Consider the following 13,579-nt stretch of genomic DNA (forward strand, 5'->3'; position numbering starts at 1 on the left):
TAGAATATTTGCTTTTATATAAAAGTCCATTTCTGAAGACGTAATTGTGATTGTAAAACCATGCTGATACCATGCATGACTAAAACATACACTACAGGCCAGAAGTTTGGGCCCACCCTCCGATACACGGCTTTCTCAAACTTTTTTTACAAGAAAGTATTATTTCATCAAAATAACCACCCATTTCCTTTACCAGGGCAGCACAGATTCACAGCATCCTTTCCAGCAATTTTTGGAAATAACTTGTGTCCAAACCCTCCAAGCACCTTTTCAAGCATGCAAACTGTGTTTGTCTCATTTGCTAAATGTTCACTTTAAACTTCCAACTCATCCCATGGATGGACTTTCATCCAAGACCTGTTCTCAATTCTAAATACCCCGGTGTTTGTCTTATTTAGCCTATAGTCTCTTTTCTTTCTAACACCACAAAGTAAAGGTTTTCTGGCAGCAACTTGACCATGCAGTCCAGCTGTTCTCAGTCTTTGCTTGACTGTTTTAAGATACTGGTTTCCCTCTGTTCACATTAAACACAGGCCTCTGAGGTCATCTTCCAATTTCTTTTGCACATGACAAGTGTTGATCTTCAACCTTTGATGTCACTTTCCTTGCCCCAGACCATTTCTGGTCACTGTTGCTTCCTGTCAACCTTTCTTTGTGTGCACAGTAGGTCACTCCATGCTTAGGAACATTTAACTTTCTGGTTATTTGGCGATGAGAGAACCCTTCTTCAACTGTTCAACTATTAGCTGTGCCTTTCTAGCCATTAAACATAAAAAAGAAATATTTATCAAAAATTCTGACTTATCAGTTGTGATACAAAACAACAGAAGATTGAAGCGAGGAGCAGACAGGACATTAAACCTCTCGCAAAATGATCTGGGAAAAGACAGACAAGTGGCTATCGTTTAGTTTATTAAGACACAATAAAGAGAAGCCAAGAGTTCGGACATTAGTAAGTAGAATTCCAACACGAAGCGAATGTCAGTGCATTAAAGACAGACCTGATATGTCTTCATCAAAACCAATACTTTCAGCTTTTGTAGCTAAATAATTTGTTACTACAAGCTATACAATAATGAATACCAGTCAGTTACATTTGTTTTAAGTATTTCTGATATTTTCTTGTAATGAAAGTTTAACAAATCAGTGTATCTTTATTTTTTTCATATCTAAGGGCGGGGCTCTTCTAGCCTGTAACGAATACACAGAAACATATCTAATAAAATCAGAATACTGCTGATTTCCACAGGCGTGTGTTAGCCTTTCCTAGTCCAGTCTTATTATCAGTACTTGTATCCAATCTCAGTATAAGAAGTCTTCAGCTGTGACGCTTGGTTCATCCGGCTTCTTAGTGTGTATTTTTGGAAAATGGATTTTACTCATGGCTACAACGATAAAATTTGTCCCGTGAGTTGCAGTGCTGGCCACACACAGCCAGAATGAGAAGTCGTATTCTTCCTCCAGAACAACGAATCGAAAGATGTCCTCCCGGAAGTTCGCCACTCTCTCTGTGAGACAGTGCTGCTTCACAGCTGCAATGAAGCAGACGATGCCGAACATTCCAAAGGCGCCTGGTAAGAGCAGAAACAGCTATAAATCCATTCTGTGATTAGCCATTTAAAGGGGTTAATACACGACCGTTTCCCTTCTGTATTGCATGAGGGCGTATCTGCAGTGGTTTGACGTTTCGACATAAGATTTGGACTGGGAAAACAAACATTTATTTTTGGTCCACATACCTGCAATAAAATTCCACAAGTATAGTCCGGGAGGCCCTTTAATAGATTGATATGGGATTTTTCGTGCATTGTAAATGCAGAATGCTAAACTTACAAATGAAAAACCAATGGCAACAAAAAGGAATAAGATGATAATCACGTGAAGGCCACCATTCAACTTCTTCACAAGCCTCGGGAATACTGAAATAAAAACGCGCAATGTCACACATACTTTAGTGTAATGGTTATCGATACGGTCAGCATGTTGCTAGATTTGTGACTGTATTATTATGCAAATAATAGCAAGTATTATTATATGTTATAGATGTTGTAATGATCCCCAAATTCTTTCCATTTCAAGAATAATTATTCTTTAGAATGTCTTTTCAGTTAGCAGTCACCACAATCGAAACTGTCAATCTACATAACAATAGCAAATTAAAATGAGTAGATAATAGTGGTACACATTGCACAAAATTACAACAAATAACTTACTGTAGATTTTGGACCGTCTGCTTCCCAGACCACATTTCCATATTTTGCCCCCTTGAAACAGCCCAAAATATATGTCACCGATAAACTTCTCCAGCTCAGGATCTGACGCATTAACCAGATCAGCACCAGTTTGGCATAGGATTTTCCCAATTACCCACTTCTCAGTAGAAAGCGCCACAACAGTCAGAACAACTGAGGCAATGTTGAGCAGAGAGGCGAAGGAAAACGTGATCTTCTTCCAGATCCCAGGCATTTCATTGTTTATGAAAACCTGACCACATGTTGCTTGGGTGTAATATGATGCAGTGTGCTGCCAGTGTTTGGCATCCCTGCACCGTTGTCCTAAAGATCCTGTTTTCAGTGTTTTCTTAAGATCATTGCAGTGCTGTTGTCTAAATTAACAAGGTTAAAAATAATTTTTAAAAGCAGCTAAAACCGTGTATATGCCATTGTGAGACCTAGAGATGGAGTCTATCAGTAGAAGGATCTTGTGGCAGGGGGAAATTCTAACCCCTGTATTCCATCCAATAGTCTAAGAGCTCCTCCTCCCATTTTTAATCAGCTGGGCTAAATACGCTGGGGACTGACATTGAGAACGACACTAAAACCAATCTCATCCAATTCCCTGAATTTACAGATATGTTTTACAGAGTCGCCAGTTATGAGGATGACCTGTGACACACGTTGCAGCATGACATTCATGCTTTGCAAAGGTCATTCACCACCGTGGAGAGCAATTCTTCCGGACCACAAAGCACAAGGCTGCGGAGAGCACGCGCAGGTCGCAAGATAGGGATTAATGACGCGCAGAGCAAATTGCGTCTGGGGACAGGCAATAAACTGCTGCTGCAGAATCGCATCGGAAATCAGCTCACAACAAATAGTAAGAATATCTCTAAGAAAAAAAAAACTCAATATATGTTAATTTTGGTTTCAGAAAACAAAACATCGAGAACACATCATTTAAAGGAAGGTACTTTGGGTTATATGGACAAAGAATTTTATACAAAAAGCCTCTTACAATAGAATGCATTTTACGTATTATATTTTGCTTTTACAACTTTATATTTACTTGTATATTCATACTATTTTGTTCAAAATATTATTCTCCGTTAATCTTCATTCATAATTACCTTTCTGTATAGGCGTTTTATAAACAGTGCCATTTTACCACATTTTAACTATTAATTTAAGATGATATGCGGATAAAACAACATGTATTAATAAGCAGACAAGACAACTAAGAAAAGTACAGTTCTTAAATAAACTCATACTCAACAAACTACAAATATGAATGCCCCAAGATCGCAGGATGACGTTGTGCACACGCGGGTCCAGGACGCATGCGTGCACCGGAGCTACGGGCAGGTCGTTCTGGTGGGTGAGTGCGCGAGTCCAGCACGCATGCGTGAGCCGGACCACGGCCAGATCCTTCTGGTGGGTGAGACGGGTGCTACTCATTTAATCGTGTTGTCTGTGAATGAAGAGGGTCTAGGTGGGAATGGCAGCTGCTGAAGCCCATCGAGTCATCGTCTACGGAGGAAGAGGGGCTCTGGGCTCTGCGTGCGTGCAGTATTTTAAATCTAAAAGCTGGGTGAGTCACAGCAGAATGAAAAAATCCTTTCGCTTGTCATTTTTTTTACTCATGTTGCAATTTTTCATTTTTATGTAGTAATTTTACTTTCTTTCATTTAATATATTGCATCCTATTTCATTTAATATATTGCATCAAATCAAACAATACTGCTGAAGTGCCTGATTAGTTGTACTTTAGAATCGACAGAAATCTAATGGTGACACATGGTGACAGACCCGTTTAGTGTATTTAAGTTGCACAGTGTGCATGGTGTGTTAATTTGCATCAATCTCCTATTTTTTAAGTGGGTAGCCTGCGTGGATGTGGCCGCTAACGAAGAGGCAAACGCCAACGTGCTTGTCAAGCTGACGGACTCTTTCCCTGAGCAAGCTGAGCAGGTTGGGCAACCTTGTTACGTATCCAAGCTTGATAGTTAACTGTCTTGCTTTTTAGCATAAAATCCAAATCAGCAACTGACGATCGTAAAATAATATTTAATTTCTTACCGTCGAATTGACTTAAGGAGCGTGTGCGCTAATAACTAAAACATAAGGAATTGCTTTGCTTTATATCTCCATGTGCGTCATATCATATTATATTCCCCTGCAACAGGTAACAGCTGATGTGTCTCAGTTGCTGGGAGGGAATAAGGTGGACGCCATTCTCTGCGTGGCAGGAGGGTGGGCAGGAGGGAGCGCTAAGGCCAAAGGTACGTTGCCCTGCTCAGGAGAACTGGAACATCTAACCAGTGCTTGTAGCCCTAGACAAGGCCTGATGCTGTAGATCCACAGCAGAGCTGAGAATGTACTTCAGAGGCACCTTCTGCAAATCTGCTTTATTATTGACTTTCGGTGGCCAGATCTTCAGGCTGATGTGACTCATCACTTATTCTGTTTCCTGACCTGTTTTCTCAAGCGCTGTACAAAAACAGCGACCTGATGTGGAAGCAGAGTGTCTGGACATCAACCATCTCCAGTCATCTGGCCACCAAACACCTGAAGGAAGGCGGCCTTTTAACCTTGTCAGGCGCTAAGGCCTGTCTCGAGGGAACTCCCGGTAAGATAATTGTATTCATATTTACCGGTAATAAAACTCAATTACACGTGTGCGTTTACAGTTACAAGTGAGGCAGGATTTTTAAAATCTAGGCCATTTGGTTTGTGAGGTTGAAGGTTACTGACATCCTCACTGTGACTAAACAGGCTGAACAAATGAGCTTGTGCAAACAGACACAGGGTAGGAAGGACCTTGACGTTTTCCTAGCAATTTAACAGGGTGAATCTAAATTACTTGCTTTCAGTATCTGCATCTCGTAATTTTATACCAGCAATTGTCATAAATGTGTATAAATAAATAGCTATATTTGCATGCAAAACTGTGGAATGAGTATTTTATTAAACAGAGCTCACTGTTTACAAAACATTTGAGATTCATAGGTGGATTAAAATATATAAAGTGTGGTGCTTATTCCACTCCAAAATCCTCCTCTTACACACAGTTTTCCTTCATATTGTAACAATTGAATTTCAGTTGACATTTCCACAGGTAAAACTTTTACATCTGCTTTGTAATACTGTATACGTTTCTTTAAAAGCTTGTCATGGTGTTTATCACTTTTTGTCCTAATTCTCATGTAAGTATATAAATTTATATCAAGTATAGGTTACAAATATACATGAATCCCATATCTGCAGCCTCATATTAAAAACAGAAGGGTGGAATGTTTTATAGCTTTCTATAGAGATGAGCGCCTCGCCCCTCAATCTCATTGGTCAGTTGGATTAGGGTAGTTCTTTGTCTGCATTGTTAGGTAATTAAAAATATGTTACCCAGAGGGTAAACTGTAATAAACTGAGCATGCTGGTAATTGATTCCAGGTTGCCGTGCCTGTGAGGGGCGGAGCTTAAGCGCTCGGTGTTGTCGCGGCTGTTTCCCTCCTGTTGAAAATCAGACACAGTGCCACACATCTGCTGTCTGCTTGTATATATACACTTCAGCCTTTTTTGTGTTATGGTTGAGATGTAAATCATTTTCAGACATTCAGGGTATCTACCTTCACCGTTCACAATAGCGACCTTGCTCAGCTCAGGTTATTAGTTAATGTCCTGCCTGTCAAGGTTCTGCCCGGTCATAATCGATCCTTTTGCAAAGCTTTGGCTTAGGGGTTGACCTCCGTGTTTGTTTATTTGGTTGCCTCTTGTGGCCCGCTTCTCAGCTCTTGTGCTCCCCCTGCAGGCATGGTTGGCTATGGCATGGCCAAAGCCGCAGTTCACCAGCTCTGCCTCAGTCTGGCTGGGGAAAGCAGCGGACTGCCCTCCGGTTCTGCGGCGGTGGCCATCCTGCCGTGAGTACTGGGAAGTCGTGGGCACGTTCCCATCGGCTCCCTCTCCCGCCGGTCAACTGTTATTTTTTGATTTATATGTGGCCTTGAGTATTATAGTCATCTTAAAAAAAAAAAAAAATCCAGTCGTCTTCCTTTGTGGTCAGTGTGTTTTTTTTAATGGGTTTTTTTTAATGGACGTTTTTATACATCTACTGTCACTTCAAAGTACTTGCTATAATTTTACAATAATTTCTGAAAGTTTGAAGATCGCGTTTCAAACGCATTCTTTAGTCCTCTTCTCTCTTGGCTCTCACATGTGCCTAGCACATCTGTTTAACATTTTAGGAGCGATTTAGCGAGATTTAGTCAGACAAGGGCTGAAGTGAAATGAATGGGAATCGTCCTCAGATTCTGAATTATCGACCTTTGCCTCTTACTCTTGGACTTTAATGTGAAACAAAACTGAGTGCATATAAATTTAGATTCCCCTATAAAGGGATATTTTATATATATTTTCCCTCTTTATTACTAAATCAAGACAAACATATTCTCTAGATGTAAATTACTCTTAACATTCTTGTTCTCGTGGGAGTTTGACTTGCACAAAAATGTTTTGAGGGCATAAAGAAAAATGACTGGTTCAGAGAGATAACCAATCAGATTGTAGAGGATGTGAGTCCAAACAACTAGAGGAGCAGAACCAACCAATCAGATGTCTTGGTCTTGCCTCCTCTAGTTGCTTGGACCCTCCTCTGCAATCTGATTGGCTATCTCTCTGAACCAATCATTTTCCGTGCTGCCCTCACATCGCACTTTAATAAAATTCCTGATGATTAATGTTTTTGCCTGTGAATAGCACTCAAGACGCACAGATGAACACGTTACACAGATATTCATTTTAAACTTCACAGGCCGAAGCGTGATTATTTATTAACAGGTATCTTTAATCAGAAATGGTTCTATTGAACTCAACGGCATGAAACACCTCAGGGCGTGTCGTTCCTTCTGGTAACTGCTGCATGTGCCTTTGACAGCGTTACCTTGGATACGCCGATGAACAGAAAATCGATGCCCGATGCAGATTTCAGCTCATGGACGCCGCTGGACTTTGTGGCTGAGTGAGTGAGGGCCTGACACATGCGCAGAAGATAAGATGTGACCTGTTTTCGCCCTGTGTACTTTGGACTTTTGAGTGGCAACAGAGGTGGGGTTTAGAATGTGGGTACATTGTTGTAGGTATTCTCTTGGGGAGGGAGGGGGTTCATTTTAATTTAGAGGCAAAGTATCTGCATAAGCCTATCTTTAAATAGTCCAGAGTCGATACTGTCTCATTTTCTAATTTGTGGACAATGTTTTTAATGCGTAATGGCTGAAGACGGAGGCAGCAGCTTTAGGCTTTATTCAGTTATGAATTCATTTCTTTTTCTCTTTAATAAAAAAAAATAATTTCTACTCAGGATGAGTAGATATAAGCCAATGCTGGTGTTCAGTAGTTGTTCTATGTAGAGATATGCATAGCTCATCTTCATAATGTGCGGGAAAGACATGTACCGTCAGTGGTCAGTGCTCGCTCACTGCCTGGCTGAAACAGAGGATTATTTGGCGATTTTAATTAGGTTTTTAATGCTTCTGGGGGGATGTTGGGGAGAATTAGCTGTGGAGGATTAATTATGGGGGAAGAACAGCACCGTGGAGGCAGCTGGTGCTGTGGACATGCCTGTCAGGATCAGCCTCGTCTCATCTCTTCCAGAATGTTCTTCGACTGGACCGTGGGGGTGGACCGTCCTGGCTCCGGGAGCCTGGTGCAGCTGGCGACAACCGGCGGGAAGACCGAGGCCACCCTGGTGCAGAAGTGAAGAAGGGAGGGAGTCACAGAGCGGAGGGGAGCACCGCGCGTGTGCAGCTTGTTTACTTTGTCCTCCTTTCTTGATGTCGCACAAAAACACAGAAAAAATAATCCTGTCCAGTGTTACAGTGGATACTTTCTTACGGAGTGGCCTTAACACCTCTGAACCTGGTTTGTGGTTCATGTCTGTTGTACGTTCTTCTGTAGGTGTCAGCTATCATGTGTCGTTAGAAGATCGTGTTGTTTTTAAAGTCCGGGTGCCCCTTATTCTCTCCGGGGAAGCGTCTTTGTCTCCATTACGCTTCACGCCGAACGTTCTACAACTTTGCCAATAAAAAGAAAAGCAAAGAAATTGTCTGATTAAGGCTGATAATGGTTTCTCATCCGTAGTTTGAGTGCGGTTTATTTGAAATGTGACCGTAGGCCAGTGACCTTTGCGCAACTTGTATGCCTTGGGGGTGGAAAAAATTGGTATACTCAAATTCAGATTTTAACTGTTGCGGTGTAGCCACATTTATCACAAGGGGGCGCACTTGAGTAAAGCACAAATTCCGTCTTACTGCCTTTGTTAGAAAAATATATGGATTGTTAAAAAAAATGGATGTTGCTGACAGATTCAGTTATCATGATTTTGTGATTTGCACAACGCCATAAACCACTGAAGTCTTCATATTCAAAAACTGCAGTGCAATACGTCTCCCCTTTAGCACGGTGTTAACATCCTGTGGTATCTCTAAACGCCAAAATGATCATACGATGTATTTTAACATGCCTCTCTTCACTGTGTAGTGCAACCAGGGCATTTCCTCACACTATGGAAATGATATAAAAAAATGTAGCGGGTTACATTCATTTCTTGAATTAAGGGCGTGGCTGTTTCCTGTGAACTTACTTCATAAATGTGCCGGTTTCTTTAAAAGGTGCGTTTCATCATTTGTACAGTAGTTTAATGCCATAAATCAAATACCACATCACACATATTATCTTCACAAATAAGCGCTACTCTTTACAATTAGGTTTTTACCATTAAATCGCTACAATTCAAAACAGTTACCTAGTTCATATTTGTTTTTTTTTTCGCAGTTTCTTGTCCAGGAACTGCCAAAAAATAATAATAATTAAAAAAAAATTAGCAGGTATTTATCTTTAGGTTGTAGCTCACCTTCTATCAATAATTCAGTATATAATTTGTGGTGAGATTCAATTGTTTGACTGTGCAGATCGTTCTTGTATAAATTTAAGGATGTGAAATGGATTCGGCAGGTGCTGCATTGATGAAGTACTACATGAATGAAGGTGCTGGCTGTTGCAGGTCTGAGCATTAACAAAGATGCTGACTGACACAAGCCTAGGTAAAATTCAGATACGGGCTGCAGGCAGGGGTTGTTAGCAGTGCCTACAAGGACCCTTGAGTGCTGGCATGCCCCTCCACATGCAGTGAATGTAGTCACATCACATGATCTCAATATTCAAAACTGGAGATGGAAATCTGGTGTCGTGCAAGGAGAAGGAGGGGCCTAAGGGGAAAGGCTACGCCCTCAGGTGTTGCTATAGGTAACGACATCCACTGCCATTCCCAGAATGACTGTCCAAGAACAATTTCACTGCAACCCCTTTGTAACCTTTGTACAGGTTTCAGAGCTTCTCTGAGATAAGCCAACTGAAGTATAAAAAAATTGTGACACTTTACGTAACAGGACACAAATAATACAGTATTATGCTATTACTTATGCATTAATTAACCACAAACTTACATACTGATCTCATGTTAATTAATCACTTATGAATCATGACATACGTATGTTTTATCTCACGCAGTTACAATGTCCGTTAATTATGTTAAGCCTCGTGAGCTACTGAAGGAACTACTGAAGGAACAAGTCATGAATGAAATGAATGAAACGCTGCTTTCACATTTGTTCGTCATTAATGAATCATGATGCATCTTTCATGCTGAGCAGTTACTGTATTTGTTACTATATCTGTTAAGTTTGTAAACCTTTGTGAATTACAGAAGGAACTAATACGGGAACTACCGAAAGGACAAGTAATGAACAACACAAGTGAAATATCGATGTCATGTTTGTTCATCATTAATCATTTGTCTGAAATAGCAACTATATTTGTTCACGATTTGTACTTCAGTAGTATTGGTGCCCCATCAAGTAAAGTGTTACCGAAGAATTTAACGACTGCCTTCATTATAAAAGTTTCTTTTTACGTCACAAAAGGAAAAAGTGTCTTTTTTTTTGGCTGATTTTAAAACATAAATAATTTTTCTTCTCAGTTTAGGTTTCATTTTCCTTCAGCGATGACACGTGAGACTTGGTCAGTTTGTGGGGTCTGAATACTCCACTCCAACGTTTCTGAAGAGCAAGGGTCAGGTCTGTCATCTCCATTCAGTACCAAACAGCTGTGGAAAACGTTTGGGAATCTCGGTCATTCGGAACATTCTTTAACTAATGTACGAGATATTTTTAAGTGAACTTTTCCATAGTGTTCTCTTTCTGCATTCATTTACACACATTAAACCGTGGTAGAAATAGTCATTTCTTATCATGTATATTATCTTAGAATTTCTGTCCTAGTTAAAGAATTTAATGTTCTGTCACTTAGATAAGCTCATGGAGCTGCTTATGTACATTAAATTGCCCTTGATTATAGCTTCAGACAAAACGATATTCCAAACTCTAACCCAACAGTTTTTTTTTTAGAATTGTACTTCTAGTGAAATAAAACCTGACAGCATTTAATATATTGTGAGCCGTAGACCCTCCCGTAATGTGGAAAACGAAGCAAACATCAGTTTCTTTAAGACAGGCAAACTTCTCTAGGCATTACAATTAATTCAAATATGTATTATCCCTCGTTTTACATGGTGTGCAGATACTGAATTACATCAAGCCTCAGTTGTTAAGTACCCCTGTAGGGTTGAAACCAATACTGCAGATTGGTGTTTATCAAGCAGCACAGTTTTTCAGAAAAAAAAATCCTCACATATATTTTCTGACATCCATAGCTGCTTTCATACCCTACTTGATTTTATAGTTGCACAGAAGAGAAGCTAAAAATATAACAAAAACATTTCATGTCATTAATTGGGGAGGGGGGGGGGACGAACTTGCTAATGAAATTAGATTTTTTTTTTTTTTGACACTGATTAAACTTTTAGATGGAACAATTTGTAATGAATAATTAAATAACATCCACACCAGAATCCAGCTGGAGAGCATATTTTTAAGGGTTAATCTAATCTATTATAAATATAAAGCCATTCACCCATTTTCAGATATTCAGGTTCATAAAGCTGAGGGCACAGTGTAGAATTGTACTATTGTGGTTATTCATGTCTACTTTTAAAGGATATTATAGGATATTTACAGTTCAATATACAAAACGAATATATCATGTCATGTGTAGAGCTTAATTTGCCCGTATTGCTGGTCTAATAGGTAGGCTACAGTAATTAGATTTACTTATTTATAGATTTACTGTTGATGGACCGATGTTCATCTCAAACGAAATGGCTCATCATTGCGATAATATTAAAGTCTCATTATTGCATATTATTCATGTTAAGGGTTAAGTCCAAAAAAAAAAAAAACTGGTTGCTATGTGAAATCCATTGAGAGGAACTCATACAGCATCCATGCGGCAGGTTTATGCCAACGGCATCTCAGAGCCAGCATTGCTGTATGGTGGGTGTATGGTCCACAGCCTGGTTCTAAGGAGCAGCTCTCAGCCCTGGAGACCCATTTCGGAGGGGGACCAGCTTCAGCTGCCTGTGCTGAACATACCGCTAGCCAAAGGTAGAGCTCAGCCTATTAGGTGATCGCCTAGGGCAAGGATTCCCGAAGAGGGGCTTGCAAAACACTGGTTGGAGGTTGCAAGATAATCTTCAGAAAATGTTTAAAAATGTGAAAAAAATTCAATTTTAACGTCAACCACTAATGGGAGTTTTACGTACGCAAAAAAAGTTCTGAGGGCGCAATAAAAAGATGATTGGTGCAAAGAAAAAACCAACCAGACTGTAGAGGAGGTAGGTCCAAACAACTAGAAGAGGTGGGGCCAACCAATCAGATGTCTTGCTCCTCCCTCTTCTAGTTGCTTGAACACACCTCCTCTACAATCTGATTGGTTATCTCTCTGAGCCATTCATTTTTCATTATGCCCTCAGATCATTTTTGTGTAAGTAAACCTCCCACAAGTACCAAAAGCACAACCGCAACCGACCACGATAAATATATGGAGGCATCCCTGGTCGGCGAAAGGTTATTTTAACGATCGTGAGCTAAAAAAGTCTGGGAAGATATGGTCGAGGGCGCCATCGTTTGAGGGGTGCCAACTTAGCAAGCCGATTTCACGTTGTCTCAGACGGGGAGCACCAGCAGTGAAGCTCACCTATAGCGCCACATGTTTCTGGCCACTGAATCATGTCTGGAACGTGAGCTTCCCAACAATGACCTCACTGGTGGCTGTTACATGGCTTCTCTTTTATTAACACCTTTTATTAATCTCTGCTACTCTACTTGCCTTTTTCTTTGCTCGCATCCAGTGATTCTGCCTTTTATCACACAAAAATTATCTTACAATTTCTATATAGTGTATTCTCAACAAGAGAAACAACTGAACAAGGTAAATATCTATTAGCTCTACACGAGCATGAAAGACCAAGGCAAAAGCTGCTGCATCTAGAATATTTAGTCTTAGTTTTTGTTCTCCAGCAAAAAGCGCAATGTTTTAGTCTACCACTAGATGGAGCTGCCTATTTAGGGACTCGATTTTTGTAAGGACTATGGTTTTGACTGACATTTATACTTCACGGTAATTAGTTTTCCCGGGAAAACAAATAATATTTTGCTCACATATAAATTCCAGTGGAGGATACTGTGTCAAACTTGTGCATGCACCGGGTAGACTTTTCCAGTGGCTTCCGATATTGCATCATCTTCAGTGCCCAACGTGGCTCTGCTCCCTTGTATTGATGTATCTTCGGTGAAGCTGTCCGGAGCAGACCTGTGTGAATGCTGCAAATGAATGTTTCATCTGACTGCACCGGTGCACACTGTGAAAGGCCATTGCTTCCACGGCATTATGCATATCAAAATACCGCTATAAAAAAAAAAGAAAAAATAAACACAAGTGTAAAATAAATCTCAAAATGTCACAACGTGGCACGTATAATAGGTAAAGTACAAACCAGATTTATTAGGAATCTGCCCAAGACATACTACAGCATGAAGAAAAATGAATCAAGGTTCATTGAATCTCTCAGTGGGTTGGAATTTGACCACTGCCTGGGAATATTCCTCTTATTGGATATGTGACTCCGCAGATCATAAGGTAGATGTCATTATACTTGCGTTAAGCATACATTGTGCATTGTGTGTGCATTGACTTCATTGCAAAATAAAAACTTTATAGTAGATTCCCTCACTGTTCAAAAATGTTGTTATCTTCATATTCCGGCTGTCACGTCAATGCGTTCCATGATGCATTTGGTTGCATCTCCCGGCTCGGAGCAGAGAGATCTTCACAAAATCCTCTCTTCCCTAAACGTTACCCACCATCCTGGGCACATTCAGATTGGCACAGATCACGGCCGCTGTACAAAGATAGTC

The 13,579-nt window shown here is 40.3% G+C and overlaps 2 protein-coding genes across 2 annotated transcripts; one reads left to right on the forward strand and one right to left on the reverse strand.

The window, feature by feature from the left end:
• Positions 1–909: 909 nt before the first annotated feature.
• On the reverse strand, positions 910–2,682 carry clrn2 (clarin 2). Its single transcript, XM_048996269.1, has 3 exons — positions 2,214–2,682; positions 1,740–1,919; positions 910–1,571 (listed from the first exon to the last, which is right to left on the reverse strand). The coding sequence occupies exons 1-3, from the start codon at positions 2,464–2,466 to the stop codon at positions 1,303–1,305; spliced, it is 702 nt and encodes a 233-aa protein (XP_048852226.1). The 5' UTR covers positions 2,467–2,682; the 3' UTR covers positions 910–1,302.
• Positions 2,683–3,597: 915 nt separating this feature from the next.
• On the forward strand, positions 3,598–8,310 carry LOC125720620 (dihydropteridine reductase-like). Its single transcript, XM_048996268.1, has 7 exons — positions 3,598–3,807; positions 4,095–4,187; positions 4,402–4,498; positions 4,705–4,845; positions 6,025–6,133; positions 7,147–7,230; positions 7,863–8,310. The coding sequence occupies exons 1-7, from the start codon at positions 3,715–3,717 to the stop codon at positions 7,966–7,968; spliced, it is 723 nt and encodes a 240-aa protein (XP_048852225.1). The 5' UTR covers positions 3,598–3,714; the 3' UTR covers positions 7,969–8,310.
• Positions 8,311–13,579: the final 5,269 nt, after the last annotated feature.

Source organism: Brienomyrus brachyistius, chromosome 25, assembly GCF_023856365.1.
Source record: "Brienomyrus brachyistius isolate T26 chromosome 25, BBRACH_0.4, whole genome shotgun sequence".
Classification (NCBI taxonomy): domain Eukaryota; kingdom Metazoa; phylum Chordata; class Actinopteri; order Osteoglossiformes; family Mormyridae; genus Brienomyrus; species Brienomyrus brachyistius.

What these genes read in the sequence shown, in the direction of transcription:
- clrn2 (XM_048996269.1), bottom strand. Translation starts at nt 2,466, where the DNA reads ATGCCTGGGATCTGGAAGAAGATCACGTTTTCCTTCGCCTCTCTGCTC. An exon ending in CAGACGGTCCAAAATCTACA is followed by an intron (nt 1,920 to 2,213) that starts GTAAGTTATTTG and finishes TTTTTATTTCAG; the next exon opens with TATTCCCGAGGCTTGTGAAG. An exon ending in CTTGTGGAATTTTATTGCAG is followed by an intron (nt 1,572 to 1,739) that starts GTATGTGGACCA and finishes TGCTCTTACCAG; the next exon opens with GCGCCTTTGGAATGTTCGGC.
- LOC125720620 (XM_048996268.1), top strand. Translation starts at nt 3,715, where the DNA reads ATGGCAGCTGCTGAAGCCCATCGAGTCATCGTCTACGGAGGAAGAGGG. An exon ending in CTGTCTCGAGGGAACTCCCG is followed by an intron (nt 4,846 to 6,024) that starts GTAAGATAATTG and finishes CTCCCCCTGCAG; the next exon opens with GCATGGTTGGCTATGGCATG. An exon ending in CCGCTGGACTTTGTGGCTGA is followed by an intron (nt 7,231 to 7,862) that starts GTGAGTGAGGGC and finishes CATCTCTTCCAG; the next exon opens with AATGTTCTTCGACTGGACCG.